General features: G+C 45.1%; 1 protein-coding gene across 5 annotated transcripts in view; it reads right to left on the bottom strand.

Annotated features, from left to right (window-relative positions):
* The window catches only part of SYNJ2 (synaptojanin 2), a 96,981-nt gene that overhangs the window by 62,175 nt on the left and 11,994 nt on the right, over positions 1–22,812 (bottom strand). For 4 of the 5 annotated variants that reach the window (XM_037895056.2, XM_043544258.1, XM_037895057.2 and 1 more), the window contains exon 2: positions 19,072–19,158. In XM_037895056.2, the coding sequence (XP_037750984.1) occupies positions 19,072–19,158 (87 nt within the window). Of the gene's footprint in view, positions 1–19,071; positions 19,159–22,812 lie in introns of those variants that run through there. The other variant, XM_043544259.1, reaches the window with a different exon arrangement.

Genomic DNA, 22,812 nt, shown 5'->3' with positions numbered 1-22,812 from the left:
TAAAAAGACAGCATGCCAACACACCCACTCTCCCCCAACAAGAACTCTGTCTCTCTCACATACACACTCCCCCAACATACAATCTGTCTCTGTCTCTCCCCTGACACACCCGACACACACTCCCTGTCACACACTCTCCTCCTTCCTCCTCCCCATACACACTTCAGTTGAAAAGCAGCTGGCAATGTAGTAGGATGCCCATGGAACAATGGGATTGAGAAACTTGCATCATGTGATGCTGTACCTGCCCATGAAACATTGGAAACCCTCCCCAAAGCACCCTGCGGCCAGTTGCACAGTGGGATAGTTACCACAATGCACTGCTCACTGTGTCAATGCAACAGCTCCTAATGTGGATGCGCTCCACCGACACAAGGAGCATAGTGTGGACGTGCAACAGCAGTTTAATTAAAGTGGTGGCTGTACATCAGCATAACCTTTGTCTACAAAACTCTGTAGCATAGACATAAGTCAGCAGTAGGGAATCAGGCTTTCGATAAAAAGGCCTTGAGCACTTAAACTCCCCACGACTCTTACTTTCAGACATCAGATCAGGTGAGAAAACCTGCCTTAAGGGGGATATTTGGGGAGCCCAGAACATTTGTGTGGGACTTCAGCATGAAGCATGAGACTGTCTGAATCTACTCATGCTGTTCTGTAGAGTTTAGTTCACAATAAAGGCCAATGTAGGTGGTTATTTATAAAAAGTTACTTTCATAGTGTTCCTTTCTGTTAACAAGAGTACACCACGTTCCCATTCTTGTGTGTGTGTGGGGAGGGGGTTGTTAAGCACATATGTTATGTTTTCTTAGCTAGTACTACAGCTTTGAGTGTTAGAAATGGTAATAACCCTATATTTTATTCCCACTTACTTTGCAACTGACTATGCATAAAGGATTAAAACCAGGAGATTACATCAATTAGCTTAATGGTGAACCACACTTGATCACACACTATTCTGTAGCATCTAATAGGGAGGATCCAGAAAAATATTCCTTGTTCTGGGTTGCTTACAGACTATGAGCCCAGTCCTCACCTGGTGTAAATCAGTGTAGCGCCTCTGAAGTCAACAGAGCTATGCTGATTTACATCAGCAGAGGATCTGGCCCACAGTGAGGAGTTTGGGGGCAGCATTAAATGATCCTGTAAAGAAACACAAATAAACACAAATTGTTCTAGTCAGTTTCAGCATGAGGGAGGTGGCCGTGACAAACTGATGGCTGCGTGGTGGGTGTGACAGATATGGCAATTTCTGCCAATATCTTTGGGTGATCTTACTGTATTAAGTTTATGTATCATTGTGGGCCAGGGACTGTATAGAATACCATGGGGGAGGATGACCACAGCTCCTTCAGGAACTAAGAACAGTGTGGGGTGATTAGGCAAATTCACTCAGGTAGTCAATCCTCCAAAGTACCACCATCACTTGAAGATGCTCACATACACTCGTTCAAATTGGATTCTCCAGAGACCAAAAGACAAATAAAGGACTTTTGGATAAAAGGTCTGAGTTTAAGCTGACTCAGAGACTTCTTTCTGATCCAGCAAATGTACAGAATCTTCAGTCCAGGGGAGTCCCCAGTTCTTTTTGGGAAAAAGTTGGAAGGGCTTTGAGGCCCCATAAGACTGATGGGTGACTTCTGGTAAGCTTTTAGCATGCGTCTACAAACTTCTATGTTTTTATATGTTTTCTCTATAATGCTTTCACCTTAAGAATAAATATGCCTGCTTATTAAGAACGGTATGGCAATTTGTGACTGCTGGCAATTGCAGTTGTTCATAGCCTTTAAAGAGAAATCAAAGCACAGATGCTGGCCTGTTTAGGCAGTCTGGCTTGCTGGGGATATCAAGCATCAGCAGGAACTCTGCAAACCCAGCCTGCAAAACCCCCGATCAGGAGGGAGAGAGATTCAGGTTTCTGCCCAAGAGAGGTGGTGGCCAAGGAGCCGGGAGCCTAGAGAAAACACTTGAGGGACCAGTTGCCCTGAATTGTGACAATAGGAATGCTGAGACAAAAGGGATTTTAGATCTAAAACAGGATCTCATGCAAAAGTTTTCACTGGCTGCTGGGATCCTAATCTTTTCTATAGGGATCATAGCCAGAAGGGATCGAAGGGAAAGGCAGTGTCAGACTAGGAAAAATTAAGTTCAAATCTAATAGTACTTAAAAAAAACCAAACAAACCCGTAGCAGGGTGCATTGTGAACAGCTCATTGTTACTGAAACATCTGACCATGTGAGGGGAGACGCTCTGACAGTCAACACCAGGTGCTTCAGACTTATCTTTAAAGTTGTATGCAGTGGTGGTGTAACCACGTCGGTCCCAGAATATTAGAGAGGCAAGATGGGAGGCTTGCTGCTACCATGGGCTGCGTGGACATGCCCAAAGTTATGCCAAGCAATGCTCCGCCCTGTGGAGCCACCAGGACTGGAAGGGTGCAAAGATGGCTTAAAGCCACAATAGCGCCCCACAGCTGTGAGCTTTAGATGTATAGCACAGAATCTAGGGTGACCAGATATCCCAAAATTAGAGGCTTTGTCTTCTACAGGCAACCTATTACCTCCCCTCCTGATTTCTCACACTTGCTATCTTGTCACCCTAACAGAATCTAACCCAAGATACTTTACTATTTCTTTGCCAGAGATATTAGCCTATTTTTTTTTTTAAATAGGAAAGCATCTGAGATGTGCAACCTCTACCCTAGGGCCCCAGATGTTTGGGGAGGGCCTCATCCTGTTCCCATTGAAGCACTGTGTCTAGAAGACAGGTCATTAGCTGGTCGTAGTCCACACTAGATGGGAGCCTAGGGTTGACCAAAATCAGCTAACATGTTTTTAAACATTACTTGCCCTGTCTACAATAGGTGTGATGTCCTGTTTAAAATCATGTTTGTGAACATCCTATTTTCCTAGTCTAGACATGGCCTAGTGATTTTGCCATGGACTGCAATAAGAGCCAGAGCAGGCCTATGATATGCAGTTTAAGCACTCTCTACTGTAAGGCTTCTCTGTTAACTTTAAAGGTATTAGAGCAGGGGTAAGCAACCTTTCAAAAGTGGTGTGCCGAGTCTTCATTTATTCACTTTAATTTAAGGTTTTGCATGCCAGTAATACATTTTAACGTTTTTTTAGAAGGTCTCTCTCTATATTATATAACTAAACTATTGTCGTATGTAAAGTAAACAAGGTTTTCAAAATGTTTAAGAAGCTTCATTTAAAATTAAATTAAAATACTAATCTTACGCCACCGGCCCGCTCAGCCCGCTGCCAGCCTGGGATTCCGTTTAGCTAGGCCAGCAGCAGGCTGAGCGGGGCCTGCGGCCGGGACCCTGGCTGGCCAGGGGCCGGCAGCCAGAACCCCAGACCGGCAGCGGGCTGAGCGGCTCAGCCCACTGCCGCTCAGCCCACTGCCACTCAGCCCACTGCCGGTCTGGAGTTCTGTCTGCCAGCTCCTGCCAGCCAGGGTCCCAGCTGCTGGCCCCGCTCAGCCCGTTGCCAGTCTGGGATCCCGGCCCTGCCCACATAGAGTGGGTACCTACCTTCTCCCTGGTTCTAGCCCATTTTCTTCCTCTCTCTGCACTGAGCTGAGGGTGGGAGTGCACTGAGCACAGGGCTGGGGGTGAAGGAGCAGGCTGGGGGTTGGGATGTAGGGTCTGGCCAGGAGCTAGAATGAGGGAGGGGGCTCAGGTTTGGGGTAGGAGCTTTGGGTGTGGAGTGCTTACCTGGGCAGCTCCCATTTGGTGCGAGGCTGCAGATGGGAATGGGGGGGGGGGGGGGGGGAGAGGTTTGCAGAAGCTCCCATTTGGTGCTCAGGGTGGGGTTTGGAATGTGGGGGGTGCAAGAGTCAGGCATGGAGGGCTGGGTATGTGTGGGGGTGCAGGAGTCAGGGCAGGGGGACGGGGGTGTGTGAGGAGGGTGCAGGGGTCAGGACAGAGGGCTGGGGGCGTATGAGGGGGGTGCAGGGGTCAGGACAGAGGGCTGGGGGTGTGGGCTAGGGTCTTGGGGGTGCTCCCAGCCCCCTGCCCAGAGCAGCTCATGGCAGGGGGCTGGAGGGGATATGCCCTGATTCCACCCCCGTTCCCCACCTCTTCTCCGCCTCCTCCCTGGAGCAGCAAACGCGCTGAGGCTCCGCTTCTCCCCCTCCCGTGCAAGGGCTGTCAGCTGATTGGCAGCAGGGAGGGAGAGAAGGGGCAGGAACCCAGCACACTGGGGGAAGAGGCGGGGGAGGGAAGAGCTTGCCTGCCCTGCAGCAGCAGCTGGCAGGACCAAGCTTCTTCACCCTGCCCCCATGGGGAGCGGAGAAGAGCAGGCTGGGGCGGGCAGGATTTTTAATGGCACGCTGCTGCCTGCCGGGGTCCCGGCCTGGGTTCGAGAGCAGGCTGAGCAGTGCCGGCGGCTGGGACCCGGCAGGCAGCAGCGTGCCATTAAAAATCAGCTCGCGTGCCATCTTTGGCATGTGTGCCACAGGTTGCCGACCCCTGTATTAGAGAAACAAGGTGGGTGAGGCAACATATTTTACTGGACCAACTTCTGTCGGTGAGAGAGAGAAGCTTTCGAGCTTACACAGAGCTTTTCTTCAGGTCTGGGAAACTTACATGTAAGCTCCCAGCCTAGGTTGATGGACTTGGGCTCACAGGGCTTGTGCTATTGCACTAATAATAGCTGTGTAGACATTGCAGCTTGGGCTCTGAGCTCACACCCCACCCCACCCCGCCCTAGGCATCAGAGCGAAATCTGGAACTTAGAAGCGCGGTCTGCACAGCTATTTTTAGAGTGCTAGCCCTACAGGCCCAAGTCTGTCGTCCCAGGCTGGAGGGTCGCTCTGCCACGAGCTCTGTAGACATACCCTCTTAGGCAGCCCTGAAGGCCTCTCTAATTTACAGCAGCCTCTCAAGGCTACATTATGGGCCACAGCACACTCCAGACTCTCCAGTGCTGTGGCCCTGACCCTCGAACATGCCACCTACACCAGAGCTTGCAAAGGGGTCTGCAGGAGGCAGCCTTAAGGCTGTCTCACACAGCCTATCCTAGGGGAATCCTCACCAGATGGAGGTGGAGCTTTGACAGTCCTAGGCCACTCTGGCCCTTTTATGTGAGGTACAGGGGACAGTGTGGAGGTGAAGATCTCGCCTCTCAAGCTTTCAGAAACATGCACAATAATAAGAATGTTATCAATATAATACCATTATCAAACTGTAAATCATGTCTCTTTCAAGCCTCAAAACCACCAGATAGTCTCCATTCATGAAAAACCAAGCCCTCAGAGACACACTTACTGTACTTTCCACCCTTAAAAAAAAACAAAAAAAAAAATTTAACTCTTCTTTTTCAGGGTTCAGATGCTTGGTGGGTCACCAGCTAGTTTCCCACACTCATTACATTTTGTGTGTGCGCGCAATATATATATTATATATACGCATGTGCTGTTTAGCATCTGGCCATGAACATTTTGATGCAGCTTCCTCCTTACTCGCTCCACCCCTTTCCTTCTTTGCCAACACTTTCAGCTTAGCCTTGGAAATGCTCTTCTCTCAGTTCTAAGAAAACTTGCTCCCCGTGTTATCTCACTCCTGGGCCTTTCCCCAAGCACAGGCTGCCAATTTCCCCTCCCCAAAGCGGTCTCTAATTACATCTGCTGCATTTGTGATGCAAGCCTAGACTGAACTATGTCCATTCGTCATTTCACTTAGACATTTTGTTGGACTGAAAACACAGTCCCAGAGAATAAAACAAAAGCTTTATTTACCCAAGCATGCTGTTTGAAATACCATTTTGTGTGGCAATAGCAGCATTACCAGCTGCAGGGCCAACCCCTCTAGTTACCGTACTTAACAGGAGCAGACAGGCCATACAAGTCTGATTATAACAACTATTAGTATATCTCATTCTGAAGCCAGCAATAAATCAAAATCCAACTTCATTTATTTCCAGCTAAAACTTTTTTTTTTTTAAAATGTGATTCCTCTTCTGGTATATATCACTTCAAGTAACCACCCTGCCACCCGCCACCCCCCCGGGCCTTTTTTTTTTTTTTTTTTAAATAGTTGCTTTAATGTGAGATTTCAGAGTAACAGCCGTGTTAGTCTGTATTCGCAAAAAGAAAAGGAGTACTTGTGGCACCTTAGAGACTAACCAATTTATTTGAGCATAAGCTTTCGTGAGCTACAAGTGAGCTGTAGCTCACGAAAGCTCATGCTCAAATAAATTGGTTAGTCTCTAAGGTGCCACAAGTACTCCTTTTCTTTTTAATGTGAGAATAACTACTCAGCTTTTGGGCTCTGATCCTACAAAGACTTATGCATGTGCTTAACTTTAAGGACAGGAATAGTTTCACTGAAGCAATGGGACTACCCACATACTTAAAATCAAGCACACACAAGTCTTTTCAGGGTTTTGGCCTTAGGCTTTGTCTACACTGGCAAGCAAAAGACAAAATTGTTGTTGTTCAGAGGTGTTAACCTCCTCCTCCCCCTGAAAGACAAAAGTTTTGTCCACGATAAGCGCTGGTGTGAACAGTGCTTTGCCTGCAGGAGAGAGCTCTCCTGCCGACAAACAGCAGCTACACTGAGCGCCTTTTAACGGCATGGCTGTAGCACAACCATGTTGCTAAAAGCTGCGTAGCGTAGACGTAGTGTTAGTTTACGCTGCTAAATCGATTTGTTGTTGTTGTTGTTAATATGCAAGATACTTCTAAGTTAACAAATTAAAAGCTGATTTTCTCTGTTCCTGAAATTTACAACAGCTAATGTGAGGGGTAATTATTGATTGACTGGGTGGAAATAGGTTTCAGAGTAACAGCCGTATGGAGTGGAAATCTATCAACTGCATGAAAAAACTTGTACAGATACAGACAGACATCATCTTCCTTTCCAAATGCAAACAGATGGATATCGTACCAAAAGCACTGAAGGTAAAAAATCCATTACAATCTACATACCACACAGACTATGCTGACAGCTTGTGCCACACGCTCTCAAAGAAACTGCGGAACCACCTGATCAACATCCTCTACAGGAAACAGGGAAAGATAAAGAATGAGCTCTCAAAAATGGATACTCATAAAAAAACCAACCTTCCACACAAACTTCCTCGTGGCTGGACTTTACTAAAACTAGACAAGCCATTTACAACACACACTTTGCTTCTCTACAAAAGAAAAAGGACACTAAACTTTCTAAACTACTACATGCCACAAGGGGCCACAGCAATGGTTCCCTCAACCCACCCACCAATATTGTTAACCTATCCAACTATACTCTTAGCCCAGCAGAAGCAGCTGTCCTATCTCGGGGCCTCTCCTTCTGCCCCTCCACCCCCACGAACATGATACAGTTCTGTGGTGACCTAGAATCCTATTTTCGACGTCTCCGACTCAAGGAATATTTCCAACATACCTCTGAACAAAATACTAATCCACAGAGACCTCCCTACCAACACTACAAAAAGAAGGATTCTAGGTGGACTCCTCCTGAAGGTTGAGACAGCAGACTGGACTTCTACATAGAGTGCTTCCGCCGACGTGCATGGGCTGAAATTGTGGAAAAGCAGCACCACTTGCCCCATAACCTCAGCCGTGCGGAACACAATGCCATCCACAGCCTCAGAAACAACTCAGACATCATAATCAAAAAGGCTGACAAAGGAGGTGCTGTTGTCATCATGAATAGGTCGGAATATGAACAAGAGGCTGCTCGGCAGCTCTCCAACACCATTTTCTACAAGCCATTACCCTCTGATCCCATTGAGGGTTACCAAAAGAAACTACAGCATTTGCTCAAGAAACTCCCTGAAAAAGCACAAGATCAAATCCACACAGACACACCCCTGGAACCCCGACCTGGGATATTCTATCTACTACCCAAGATCCATAAACCTGGAAACCCTGGGCGCCCCATCATCTCAGGCATTGGCACCCTGACAGCAGGATTGTCTGGCTATGTAGACTCCCTCCTCAGGCCCTACGCTACCAGCACTCCCAGCTACCTTCGAGACACCACTGACTTCCTGAGGAAACTACAATCCATCGGTGATCTTCCTGATAACACCATCCTGGCCACTACGGATGTAGAAGCCCTCTACACCAACATTTCACACAAAGATGGACTACAAGCCGTCAAGAACACTATCCACGATAATGTCACGGCTAACCTGGTGGCTGAACTTTGTGACTTTGTCCTTACCCATAACTATTTTACATTTTTCAGAGTAGCAGCCGTGTTAGTCTGTATTCGCAAAAAGAAAAGGAGTACTTGTGGCACCTTAAAGACTAACCAATTTATTTGAGCATAAGCTTTCGTGAGCTACATCGGATGCATCCGATGAAGTGAGCTGTAGCTCACGAAAGCTTATGCTCAAATAAATTGGTTAGTTTCTAAGGTGCCACAAGTACTCCTTTTCTATTTTACATTTGGGGACAATGTATACCTTCAAATCAGCGGCACTGCTATGGGTACCCGCATGGCCCCACAGTATGCCAACATTTTTATGGCTGACTTAGAACAACGCTTCCTCAGCTCTCGTCCCCTAACACCCCTACTCTACTTGCGCTATATTGATGACATCTTCATCATCTGGACCCATGGAAAAGAAGCCCTTGAGGAATTCCACCATGATTTCAACAATTTCCATCCCACCATCAACCTCAGCCTGGTCCAGTCCACACAAGAGATCCACTTCCTGGACACTACAGTGCTAATAAACGATGGTCACATAACCACCACCCTATACTGGAAACCTACTGACCGCTATTCCTACCTACATGCCTCCAGCTTTCACCCTGACCACACCACACGATCCATTGTCTACAGCCAAGCTCTGCGATACAACCGCATTTGCTCCAACCCCTCAGACAGAGACAAACACCTACAAGATCTCCATCAAGCATTCTTACAACTACAATACCCACCTGCGGAAGTGAAGAAACAGATTGATAGAGCCACAAGAGTTTCCAGAAGTCACCTACTACAGGACAGGCCTAACAAAGAAAATAACAGAATGCCTCTAGCCGTCACCTTCAGCCCCCAACTAAAACCCCTCCAACGCATTATTAAGGATCTACAACCTATCCTGAAGGAGGAACCAACACTCTCACAAATCTTGGGAGACAGGCCAGTCCTTGCCTACAGACAGCCCCCCAACCTGAAGCAAATACTCACCAGCAACCACATACCACACAACAGAACCACTAACCCAGGAACCTCTCCTTGCAACAAAGCCCGTTGCCAACTGTGCCCACATATCTATTCAGGGGACACCATCACAGGGCCTAATCACATCAGCCACACTATTAGAGGCTCGTTCACCTGCACATCCACCAATGTGATATATGCCATCATGTGCCAGCAATACCCCTCTGCCATGTACATTGGTCAAACTGGACAGTCTCTACGTAAAAGAATAAATGGACACAAATCAGATGTCAAGAATTATAACATTCATAAACCAGTCGGAGAACACTTCAATCTCTCTGGTCATGCGATTACAGACATGAAAGTTGCGATATTACAACAAAAAAACTTCAAATCCAGACTCCAGCGAGAGACTGTTGAATTGGAATTCATTTGCAAATTGGATACAATTAACGTAGGCTTGAATAGAGACTGGGAGTGGCTAAAGTCATTATGCAAGGTAACCTATTTCCCCTTGTTTTTTCCTACCTGCCCCCCCCCCCCCCCAAGACGTTCTTGTTAAACCCTGGATTTGTGCTGGAAATGGCCCACCTTGATTATCACGCACATTGTAAGGAGAGTTATCACTTTAGATAAGCTATTACCAGCAGGAGAGTGGGGTGGGGGGAGGTATTTTTTCATGCTTTGTGTGTATAAAAAGATCTTCTACACTTTCCACAGTATGCATCTGATGAAGTGAGCTGTAGCTCACGAAAGCTTATGCTCAAATAAATTGGTTAGTCTCTAAGGTGCCACAAATACTCCTTTTCTTTTTGGGTGGAAATAAAGCATTTAACGAACAAGATTTTACAGGAGGGTTTCCTAGGCTCTAAACAATTTCACTTGTATTATGCAGTAAGTCTCCACAAAAGAAAAGGCCACAGAAAGCTTCCTGTTTGAAAAAAATAAAATAAAATCAGTTTGTCACACGGCAAACTATTTCCTACAGTATGTGAACTGATGACAACCCGGGATTCTCACGGGATCATGGTTTACAAATTTTCCTGAGCCACAGATTGGCATTAATGCTGTGATATTTTGCCAGCAGAGAGAGAATGGCTTTAAGCCATGGAAATTATACTGAGAAAAAGATATACAGCAGATACTGTAATCATGAGGGGAGAGAAATGAAAATAAGACACACACTGACATCCCCCTAGGTCCATATGGTACTTCCCCCAATTTTTTATTTTCAAAATAGAGGAATAGTGTTAGCCTCACTAGCCTTAACTTTTCACATGTGTAGCTTTCTATCCATTTTATTTCTGTCATAATATTTTAATGTTGCATCCCTTGGGATTCCAAATAAAACTTTGATTGAAAAAAGTGCAAATAATGTGAACTACCATATTCGTATAAATCAATTAACACTACATGATTTGTTTCATTTTTGATCCATCTTGCTGCATCAGCAATGTGCACATGCGCGAGGATCCAACTCTTAGGAGGAGCTGAACAGCAGTCAGAAGATTTATGCTTGTTTGACTGAATACACAAGCAGCAGAATTAAAAAACTACTGCAGATGTGACATAGACATTTGTTGCTTTACCAAATGTAACTGGCTTTAAGATTAGAAGAAGGTAGACAGTATTCCTTTAAGATCAGAAGAAAAATTAACCCAGAATCAATTCCCTGCAGTTTTCATTTGCTAGCAGTGCTAGTCAGAAGCAAACTTTGTACTCAGGGGACTACATGTACTCTAACTGTGGCCAGCCTTCATTTGTGGCCAGGAGGTTCCCTGCACACTGTGGAAGGACAGGCCAAAACCCAGCCCTATTTCTCAAACCAAAAAATCTTAGATGAGAAAAGAATGCAAATAAGGTGGAAGAAAGAGGAAAAATATGGTAAAAGTTTCCTTTATATCAATATCCCAGGGCAGTAGAAGAAAGCATATTACATACTGCTTAAAGAGCTACAGAGTGCTTGATGCACAGAGCGAGCAGAAAAGAAACAATTTAAAGCAATCCAGAAAAGGAAACCTTAAAGAATAATCAAAGAGCTCTAGGTCTTAATATGCACTTCACATTTGCACAAGCAACAATGCCAGCGGTGGACCTTTTAAAGTAGCTCTCACCTTAGAAACCCTGAATCTTCACTTAAATTGCTTTTTAAACAAAAATTATAATTTACTTTACAAGTGGGGTAAAATCTACATTCCTGCTTCATTCCAGCCTTTACAACGCACTTATGGAATGACATTTTCATCACTACAGTGCTAACAGGTGTTTAGGAACACAGAAGCAGCCATAATGGATCAGACCCTGCCCCATCTAGTCCGGTATCTTGTCTCCCACGATGGCCAGAATCAGATGCCTCAAAGTTAGGTATAGAAAATAAGAATATTTGAGAAAGATGGAGGAGTGCACTTTCCATTTCACTAGAGCAAATACAAGAAAACAATCCTTTCAGGGATAATGAGATAAATTCTGAACACAGTTATCCTGGTATAAATTTGATGTATAGTAACTGAGATCATTATGTAGCCCAGTGGTGAAGCATAATAATCATAGTTGGCTTTAAAGAGGACCTTTACAGCAAATGGGAAAACTCAGCTATTCGCAGAAATATGTGCTGAATGCCCCATTTACCAGGCTGTGTGTGGGAGGGTGAGTCTGGGAGAACATTCAGCAAGACAATAAGACAAAATTAACTTTTATACTTTTTGTTCGGCGCCTATGAAATCAGCTGCCTTGACCAAAGTTCAGCGAGGATACCACCAGGAAGCATAATTCTGGAACATCGCTGATAACAATAAATGTGGCTGCTGTATTAAACCTGCATATATATGCCTCTTGTTATTCATTTTCTCCCACAGTGTGTCATAGGTTTCAAAGCTTTCTATTATGAAATACAGTAAAAAGGAGAAACTAGTCAATTCTCAATTCACATTGTTGTGAATACCTCAATCTACTCCTTTCTCTTTCCTTTTGCAAGTGAAATCACTCACGGTTTTTCACTCTCGTTATATGAAAATCCACAACCCAACCATCTCCTCCTAATTCAGTCTCTGCTATATTTCAAGGTAAGGTGACCAAAGCTGGACACCGGACTCCTAATGAAAACATGTATCTCTGCTCGATAAAATACAGTATTTTTCAGAATTTTTTTTCTAGCCTTATGTTATTGCACCCAAGTATGCCATTTTCTTTTGTGAACTGCGGTTGTCCACTGGGCTTCATCAAGCTATCTTTGCTGACAATTTATACAGCAACTATCTGTATTGAGGGTTCTATTAATCTCCATTTTTATGGGTACTGAATTTAAATTAAATTTTTAAATAAAAAACCCTCCTCAGACTTACAGACTTTGAGGCCAGAAGGGACCATCATGATCATCTAGTGTCTGACCTCCTGCACATTGCAGCCACAGAATCTCACCCATCCACTCCTGTAATAGACCCATAATCTATTTATATGGCTCCCAGGCCTATGGTAGCCAAGTGCCTCATTGTCATCAACACACATATCCTCACCCCTTCTCTGTGAAGTACTATTATCCCCATTTTACAGACAGGGAGTTGAGGCTCAGAGAAGAAGCAAAGTCTGTGGTGGTCACAACTAGAACTGGATCTCCCAAATCCCAACCCAGTGTTTTAACCATAAAACATTTCTTTGTCCCTCTAAGCAATGACGCTAGACTTTAAGGAGGCAATTTTTAAAGGCAAATGGAAGCTGGGCACCTATCTCTCACTTATATTTTAACATATGTATACATACCCATACACAGAGAATGTTTCTCAGAAGAGAAATCTGTTATTTCATCAAATAAAGCAACCCCCATAGTTTGTAGTGTCCAGAATTTACCTTATACAGTACACATCTTTTACTGGCACTACTGCATCTGAACAGTGCTGTACAATACCATAAACCCAGCTTTAGCATACTGCTTAAAATAAACATCACTGCTAAACCTGCCTTGAGAAGCAAAACCTTGGCTGAAGCACAGCACAGAAACCTTCAGCTGTTAATGCTATTACAGCTCCACCCAAACAAAAAGAAAACGGGGAATCTAGTGAGTCATCCAAATTGACGTAAATGCACACAAGTGAATGCTGTCACTTCTGGGAAACATTAACCTTGTGAGCAGCTTCATAAAGTCCATCAGCATTCTTGTGCAAAGGCAAGGCAATGTAAAAAGCAGCCTCTATTCTCCTCTCCTTGGCAGGTGGAAATGGAGTACACTAAACTGTAGACAAGGAGACTCAAGACTACACTGATCCCTAAGTACTGGTATTTACAGGTTAATTCATTGCCCGGAGAGCTCCCAGACACATTTTATATTTCCTGCAAAAGACTGTTTCTCAGCTTGACAAATACACTCTTTTGTGTATGCCTTTGGAGAGTATCTTCAAAATATTTTTGGCTAATTTAGCACTCACAAAAGATGCTGATTTGCTTGCACATCTCCCATAGTTGGTTTGAGCATTAGCTTCCTAAACCCAGGGTTGTGAGTTCTATCCTTGAGGGGGCCATTTAGAGACCTGGGCCAAAAATTGGGGATTGGTCCTGCTTTGAGCAGGGGGTTGGACTAGATGATTTCCTGAGGTCCCTTCCAACCCTGATATTCTATGAAATCCAAATAGTGACCAACTGGTCAAACAGACCACTCTGTCACTGCCTATTCCAAAGGTTCCTGAACTGTGGTCTGCAAACCACTGGTGCGCTGCAGAGAGCTGGCTGGTTGCATTGCGCTGCTCTCCTTGTATTTTTCACTTCTTTTAATGCATTTTAGCAGCTGGAAACATTAAATATATTCCTATTGTCACTTTTACATGGAAACAATTGCTGTAGGGATTGTGAATGAGAAGGAAGGCAAGTCACGTATTTGGGACCAGAGAAAAACGGTCCCCCAACCACCACTGAAAGAGCAGGTGCGCAAATGACATTTTCTCTCTCTAGCTGAAATCTGCCCTGGGAAATGTTTGGGAATCATAAAATCATAGAATATTAGGGTTGGAAGAGACCTCAGGAAGGCATCTAGTCCAATCCCCTGCTCAAAGCAGGACCAACACCAACTAAATTATCCCAGTCAGGGCTTTGTCAAGCCGAGCTTTAAAAACCTCTAAGAATGGAGATTCCACCACCTTCCTACGTAAGCCAATCCAGTGCTTCACCACCCTCCTAGTGAAACAGTGTTTCCTAATATCCAACCTAGACCTCCCCCTCTGCAACTTGAGATCATTGCTTCTTGTTCTGTCATCTGCCACCACTGAGAATAGCTTAGCTCCATCCTCTTTGGAACCCCCTTTCAGGTAGTTGAAGACTGCTATCAAATCCTCCCTTACTCTTCTCTTCTGCAGACTAAATAACCCCAGTTCCCTCAGCTTCTCCTCATAAGTCATGTGCCCCAGCCCCCTAATCATTTTCGTTGCCCTCCACTGGACTCTCTCCAATTTGTCCACATCCCTTCTGTAGTGGGGGGACCAAAACTGGACACAATACTCCAGGTGTGGCCTCACCAATGCCGAATAGAGGGGAATAATCACTTCCCTCGATCTGCTGGCAATCCTCTCACTAATACAGCCCAATATGCCGTTGGCCTTCTTGGGAACAAGGGCACACTGCTGACTCATATCCAGTTTCTCGTCCACTGTAATCCCCAGGTCCTTTTCTGCAGAACTGCTGCTTAGCTAGTCGGTCCCCAGCCTGTAGTGGTGCATGCGATTCTTCCTTCCTAAGTTCAGGACTCTGCACTTGTCCTTGTTGAACCTCATCAGATTTCTTTTGGCCCAATCCTCCAATTTGTCTAGGTCACTCTGGACCCTATTCCTACCCTCCAGTGTATCTACCTCTCCCCCCAGCTTAGTGTCATCTGAGAACTTGCTGAGGGTTCAATTCATCCCATCATCCAGATCATTAATAAAGATGTTGAACAAAACCGGCCCCAGGACCGACCCCTGGGGCACTCCGCTTGATACCGGCTGCCAAATAGACATCGAACCGTTGATCATTACCCATTGAGCCCGACAATCTAGCCAGCTTTCTATCCACCTTATAGTCCATTTATCCAATCCATACTTCTTTAACTTGCTGGCAAGAATACTGTGGGAGACCGTATCAAAAGCTTTGCTGAAGTCAAGATATATCACATCCACCGCTTTCCTCCATATCCACAGAGCCAGTTATCTCATCATAGAAGGCAATCAGGTTGGTCAGGCATGACTTGCCCTTGGTGAGTCCATGTTGACGGTTCCTGATCACCTTTCTCTCCTCCAAGTACTTCAAAATGGATTCTTTGAGGATCTGCTCCATGATTTTGCCGGTGACTGAAGTGAGGATGACTGGTCTGTAGTTCCCCGGGTTCTCTTTCTTCACTTTTTTAAATATGGACACTATATTTGCCTTTTTCCAATAGTCTGGGAACCTTTGGTCTGTTCTATTTAAGTACAGCCCTCTGTGGCTTTTCAGTTAAGAGAACTATGCAAATATAACTTGCAGTTGGTCCTTATTATCAAGACATTAACAGAATTTTTGGCAGTCTCCCTTCAGAAGTGGCTCTGAACAGGAACGGTATAGAGGTAAAATAGGGACAAGAGAGATGCACTGGCAGAGCTCGACAGGGGGAATTTCTTAGGTCATGGTCACCAGAAATAACTAGATTTTCTCAAAAAATAAATAGATGTGGGGAAACATAGCAGTAAAAGTCTGAAGAAACGAAAAATAGGTTATAACACACAGCTGCCATATGTTTATCCCCTATGAAATTATTATTAATACAACATTTAATATGAAGGTTACAGGGACTTCATAGATTTCATAGAGTTCACAGATTTTTAAGGCAGGAAGGGACTACTACGTCATCTAGTCCAGGGATGGGCAAACTTTTTGTTCTGAGGTCCACATCTGGGTATGGAAATTGTATGGTGGGCCATGAATGTTCACGAAATTGGGGTTGGGGTACAGGAGTGGGTGAGGGCTCTGGCTGGGGGTGCAGACTCGGGGTGGGGGCAGAAATGAGGAGTTCAGGGTGAGGGAGGGGTTTCCGGGCTGAGGCAGGGGATTGGGGTGCGGGAGAGGGATCAAGCCTGGGGCAGGGGTTTGGGGCATGGGAGGGGGTCAGGAATGTAGGCTCCGAGCAGTGCTTATCTCAAGCAGCTCCTGGAAGCAGTGGCATGTCCCCTCTCCGACTCCTATGTGGAGGTGCGGCCAGGCGGCTCTGCGTGCTGCCCCACCTGCAGACGCCACCCCTGCAGCTCCCATTTGCTGCAGTTCCCAGCCAATGGGAGCTGTGGGGGTGGCGCTTGGGGCGGGGGCAGCGCATGGAGCCCCCTGGCTACCCCTAAACATAGGAACCGGAAGGGGGACATGCTGTTTCCAGGAGCCTCACCATGCGTGCATGGAGCAGTCTCTGACCCTGCTCCCCGGCTGGAGCGCGGAAGCAACGCAAGCCCCAGACCCCGCTCCCCAGCAGGAGCTCGAGGGCCAGATTAAACCGGCAGGAGGGCTGGATGTGGCCCGTGGACTATAGGTTGCCCACCCCTGATCTAGTGTGACCTACTCTGTATCGTAGTGTATCACAGAACTTTATCCAGATACACCTCTCTTGAGCCCAGTGACTTCAGACAACTGAACTGTTGTGTGTCACAGGCAGAGAACAGGAGGGACTGAGGTGCCACCTGTGATTGATTTAGTTCCCCTCTGCAAAGAGGGAACTAGCTATAGCTGTGGTTTGAACTGCTCGTATTTATTCGCCACATCCCTTAACTATCACAACAACAGGTTTAATTGAACTCCTCTCAGGAAACATAGTTCTATGTGCCAAGAAAAATGGACCATACACTATCTATTTTATTTTCAAGTGCATGAACAAAACTGACATTCAGTTTAACAGAATTACTCAATTACCCCACAAGAAACTGAACAAACCAAACAAAAAATCCCCTTCTTGTTTCAAGTAGTGAGATAGATCTGCAGATTTACACCGTGATATAGTGTGTTCATCTGTAAGTAACTGCTTCAAATCCATCCCAAATTGTAGTAGATGGAAGTCATTACCACCTAACAGCTGTTCAGTGCCCTATATGTAATGAGCTAGGCTATGTCTGCACACCACCACTGTAAGGTCTCCTGTGTAGCCACTCTATGCCAGCAGGAAAGAGCTCTCCCACCGGCATAATTAAACCACCCCCAAAGAGCAGCGGTAGCTGTGTCAGCAGGAGACACTCTCCTGCCAACATAGATCTGTCCACACTGGCGCTTTTGTTGGTGAAACTTATGTCGGTCGGGGGGGGGTGTTTTTTCACACCCCTAACTGACAAAACGTTTGCTGACAAAAGTGCTAATGTAGACAAAGCCTAAGTACATAATCTTATATGGTTCCTAGTGTACAGCCATTACTATGTTTGTTATCCCTGTTGGCAGGTTCATTAAAGAGGCCAAGGACTGAGTAGATGCGGAATGGAAAAGTAGTAGTCTCACACCTCCAAGTCAAGGTAAAGGCTCATTGCCAGAGCAGCGTGGGGAAGTCTGTACAGCTATTACCGGCTTTATACATGGAGAATTTCAGTCTCTGAAGCTGTAAATGAGGCACATTTTACAAGCACTAAAATTTACTTAAATATTTGGTTTAAAAACCACCTTAAGCAGTGAACTGAAATGTATTTTATTGGGCCCAATTCTGCAAGGTACTGAGCGCCCTCAAATCAGTGTGATTTGGCTCTGTTCCTATAGCACTACAAAAATTCATTTTATGTTCCTGTTGTAGAGAGTAGCAGCAACTTCTTTGCTAATTCAAGATTCCTGAAAGCATATGAAAATTAACAGCAATGCTGATGCATAATGATATTCTGCAGTGTGTTACTTGAAGTTATGGGGCTGATTCAGAAAACACTCATGCATGCAAGAAGGCTCACTGAAGTTAATTTGGCTTTTCATGTGAGTAAAGTCATTCATGTACTTTGGCGTTTGCACAACTGGGCCCTTAGTAATCATAAGAGCCATTATTGAAACTAGCTCAATTCAAAACAAAAGGAGGGGAGGGGAAAAATCAATATTTGTATTATACAAAAGTGGTAGGAAAAACAGCAAGCTGTTAAGAAAAAACAACGAGGAGTGCTTGTGGTACCTTAGAGACTAAAACATTTATTTGGGCATAAGCTTTCGTGGGCTATAACCCACTTCATCAGATGCATGGAGTGGAAAATACAGTAAGCAGGTATAAATATACAGCACATGAAAAGATGGAAGTTGCCTTACCAAGTGGGGGGGGTCAGTGCTAACGAGGCTACAAAAATAAATTTTCCCTTTGTTGATTCTCACACCTTCTTGTGAACTGCTGGGAATGGGCCACATCTGTGTTGATTGAACTGGCCTCATTAGCACTACAAAAAGTAATTTCCCCTGTGTTGATATTCACCCCTTCTTGTCAACTGTTGGGAATGGCCACATCCACCCTAATTGAATTGGCCTTGTTAGCACTGACACCCCCCCCCCCACACTTGGTAAGGCAAATCCCATCTTTCATATGCTGTATATTTATACCTGCTTACTGTATTTTCCACTCCTTCCATCTGATGAAGTGGGGTATAGCCCATGAAAGCTTATGCCCAAATAAATGTGTTAGTCTCTAAGGTGCACAAGGACTCCTCGTTGTTTTTACTGATACAGACTAACACGGCTACCCCTCTGAAAGCTGTTAAGAGGGTCTCATGAAACAAAGGAACGTAAAATACTTAACCTAAAAACTCTTAAGATAATATTTGACAGTGTGCTTTTAACCCAATGCACAGCTTATAAAAAATATGTTTGCATCAATAAACCTATCAATAAAATGGTTATATTGGACAAGAGCCCAAATGTCTTCCAAAACTGACAGAAATCAGGCAACTCTCTGGTCACTGGGATTAAACCAAGTTTGTTTGGGCATGGGCATCTAACAACTGCCCTCATCCTCAAAGCTACTTACCACATTTTAGCCGGAGCTCTCCCAAGCAGCCATAGGCATCCATGAGCTTTTCATATTGCCCTTTAATTACCTCCTTTTCTTCAGGAGCTGAGAAGAAACACAATAAAAAGGCAGCAAGCCTTAGTTACCCAATTCAGTTTTCAGACTGGTATAGTCCTGTACCAAACCCCTCCCAGGAGATCTCACTCGACAAACAAGACAATTAGATAACACATGAATAAGTATGTGGGGTTTACAGTGTTAAACTAGGAAGCTATTTAAAAGTTAATGGAACATCCCCATAAAAGACTGAGTGTTAAAAGGTACAAACACGCCTGTTCAAACACCACACAAAGGAAAAAGAGAGGTGCCAGTTGTAAATCCACAGATCATTAATTAATTGTTGCATCTACTAACACATGGTGCAGACACCGGCAAATGGCCTATCACTATCAGAATAAAAACACACAAACGATTAATTCATACAGCCCTAAGACCAGAGCTGTTAAAAAAAAAATTATTTGTTTGAGTAGCACCCACATGTGCTAGGCATTTTCCAGACATATGAGAAGGGACCATCCCTGCCCCAACAATCTCACAGTGAGACTGAAGACAGACAGAGGACATGGAAGGGGAACAACAAACTGGGATTTTTTTTTATACAAGGCAACAAGATTCAATATAGGCAGCATGGCAAAAATGAGTTTTTGAGAGTGAAAAAATGTATTTTATTGAAGTCAAAACTATTTGGCAAAAGAGCAAATCAGTGTAAATTTACAACAGAGTAAACAAGAGAACCTATTCTGATCTCAATTACATCAGTGTAAATCTGGAGTAAATCTTCTCAGGCCATCTTTATAGATCATAAAGAAACGAAGAAGGGGCAGAAAACCGTTTTCCTCCTTTTCTAATGGCAGCAGAAGCACACTTTATGATAGAAGCAAAATCCTTGCCCCGAACACTGCAACCTTCAGGACCCTTCACTAAAAGAAAAGATAACAGAAATAGCTAAAGAGATTGAGATAACAGACTGATGGGGGTGGAGGTCAGATTAACAAATTTGCAGGCTAGACACAAGAGGCAGCAGGGAGAATGGAGATATTTCTTCAAGAACCAGGGACCAGAATGTGCGACATCAACATTATTTTAAGGGCACGATCTAAACTAAAGACCGAAGTGTACAGTATGTGTATCAAATGTGAGATTAAGCAATACAAAAATATGACACCACGTGCAGCTCATGGCAAGCAGCAGCTGATGTTGCTGTGCGTAGAAAGACACAAAAATTGGCAAGGCGAGCCAACACACTGCAGGCATATTAACAGAGCTTGGAACAGAGATGGACGTTTCAGCAAGCATCAGATGTTAAGCCTGGACGAGCTTGGTTATGCACACAGTGCTGGAGATACATCCCGTCATTTAGGCCCAATCTATACTAGAAACTTTTGTTGGTATTGTAATGTTGGTCAAAGGGGTGATTTTTCATGACATTTCTATACTGGCAACAGCCTTAGTGTAGACAGTTATACCAGTGAAAAGTGCTTTCGGCAGCATGGCTTGTTTCATTCACAGAACCTGAGAAAGCTATACCTGCAAAACCCCCTTTTCCGCTGATATAAGTTGCATCTACACTGTGTGGGCTTGCTGATGTAGCCAGTATAGCTATACTAACAAACCTCTTCTAGTGTAGACTAGGCCTTAGCTTACCAGGTCAATGAACAGGAGATGGAATGCGGAAGGTAGACTGTGTATTGCCATCTCCCAATTACCTAAATGTGAGCTGCTTTGGCTGGCTTCTCACTGAGAGAAGACCCAAGGCATGAGCTATTCTCATGGGCTGTATGGTACAGACCTGCTGGTGGCCTAGCTTTGTTAATAAAATGTTATCATTTAACTTATCAAGAGTGTTTCTAGTGATTCTCCTCAAAGTACTGAGCTGCAGACATGTTTTCTCCCCTGCTCCGGCCCCTACATGCTGCCCTAGCAGTGTACAGGGGTCATTAATGGGCCATCAGAGTCTGGGGGAGAATCCACACAGTGGAGGTACAACATAGGGGCTCCAGAAATGGCCCTACGCTGCTCCCCTCACAAGACTTGGCACAGGGAGTGTGTCTGGGGCAGGGCTGGGCACAGGACATGGCACTATGAGGATTCTAGGCGGAGCTGCAATCAACAGGCAACCCAGGGTGAGTTGGCATAAATTATATCAGCTGGGGGCTGCTTTAATCTTTGCTGGGCACCATTGTGTCCCCTGGAGGAACTCCGAATCCAAAGGGCACAAATGTAGCATCAAGCCACATTTGCCCATCCCTCCATCCCAAGGCTGCATCTTCTGTGCTGCGTCCCTTGGAGATGCAGCCCAGAATTAAACCTTGCATGTTTATAGTTGCCTCTGAACACAGTAACTAACAACATGCCAAACACAGCTGTAGTTGATGACATGGGGGCTATACAAATCTGGAGGGTGGGAAAGTCCACAGGTCTGTACAGATTGGGTCTTTGTGCCAAATTACGATATGTATTGGGTGGTAGAGTCTAAAGGCCCCATCCCCACGGTGCTGGGTATTGTACAAACTCATGATAAAGAGGCAGCCCCCGCCCTAAAGACATTGCAGTCTAAGGCTTGGTCTACGCTACCAACTTATGTTGGTATAACTGCATCGCTCAGGGGTGTGGAAAATCCACACCCCATGCAATGTAGTTATACTGCCCTAACCCCCGCCAGTGTACACAGCTACGTCAATGGAAGGGCTTCTCCCGCCAACATAGGTACTCCACCTCCCCGAGGCGGTAGCTAAGCCAATGGGAGAAGCTCTCCAGTTGGTGTAGATAGTGTCTTCACTACGGGCTACAGCGGCACAGGTGCACCGGTTCAGCTGCAGCGCTGTTACTGTAGAAAGAAAAGGAGGACTAGCGGCACCTTAGAGACTAACCAATTTATTTGAGCATAAGCTTTCGTGAGCTACAGCTCACTTCATCGGATGCAACCGATGAAACCGATGAAGTGAGCTGTAGCTCAAGAAAGCTTATGCTCAAATAAATTGGTTAGTCTCTAAGGTGCCGCTAGTCCTCCTTTTCTTTTTGCGAGTACAGACTAACACGGCTGCTACTCTGAAACCTGTCATATCACCGTAGCCAAGCCCTGAGTAAGTGGGCGGTCCAAAATCAAAACGGTGTTTGGTTTGCTATTTTTTGAGTGGAGAAAGGGGTATAGACTGAATTTGAATTAAGCCAGATGGTATCAAAGTGAACAGCAAATTAGTCACTGGGCCTAATTCACTGGGCACTAAAGGTATATCTACACTGCAAAAGATCCTGGTTCAACCGACTTGGACTAGCACCACGGGTCTAAAGATAGCAGTGTGGATGTCCCTGCTCCAACTGGTGCCCAGGCTCCGAGACACACACATCTCAGAGCCCAGGCTCCAGCCCAAGTATCTATACATCTATTTTTAGACCTGTAGCACAAGCCCCATGAGCTTAAGCCAGCTGACTCAGCTCTGAGATTCACTGCCACCGGCTGCCTTTTTTTTTTTTTTTTTTTTTTTTTTTTTTTTGCAGTGTAGACGTACCCTGATATACATAGGCTCTGCTCTGCTGATTTCAACTGGGTTATGCCCACTTACACTAGCAGTGCATTCCCATCAGTGGGTTCAACAAGTGCTACTCCAAAACAGGATTCTGCCACTGGGCCAGATTGTGACTGGCCTTTATGCAGTGCAGGGGTAGGGCACTACGAGTCTTTCCCCTCTGCAAGGTATA

This window comes from Chelonia mydas, chromosome 3 (assembly GCF_015237465.2).
Source record: "Chelonia mydas isolate rCheMyd1 chromosome 3, rCheMyd1.pri.v2, whole genome shotgun sequence".
NCBI lineage: Eukaryota > Metazoa > Chordata > Testudines > Cheloniidae > Chelonia > Chelonia mydas.
The sequence above is the reverse complement of the archived record's forward strand: the minus strand, read 5'-3'. Positions and strand labels throughout refer to the sequence as shown.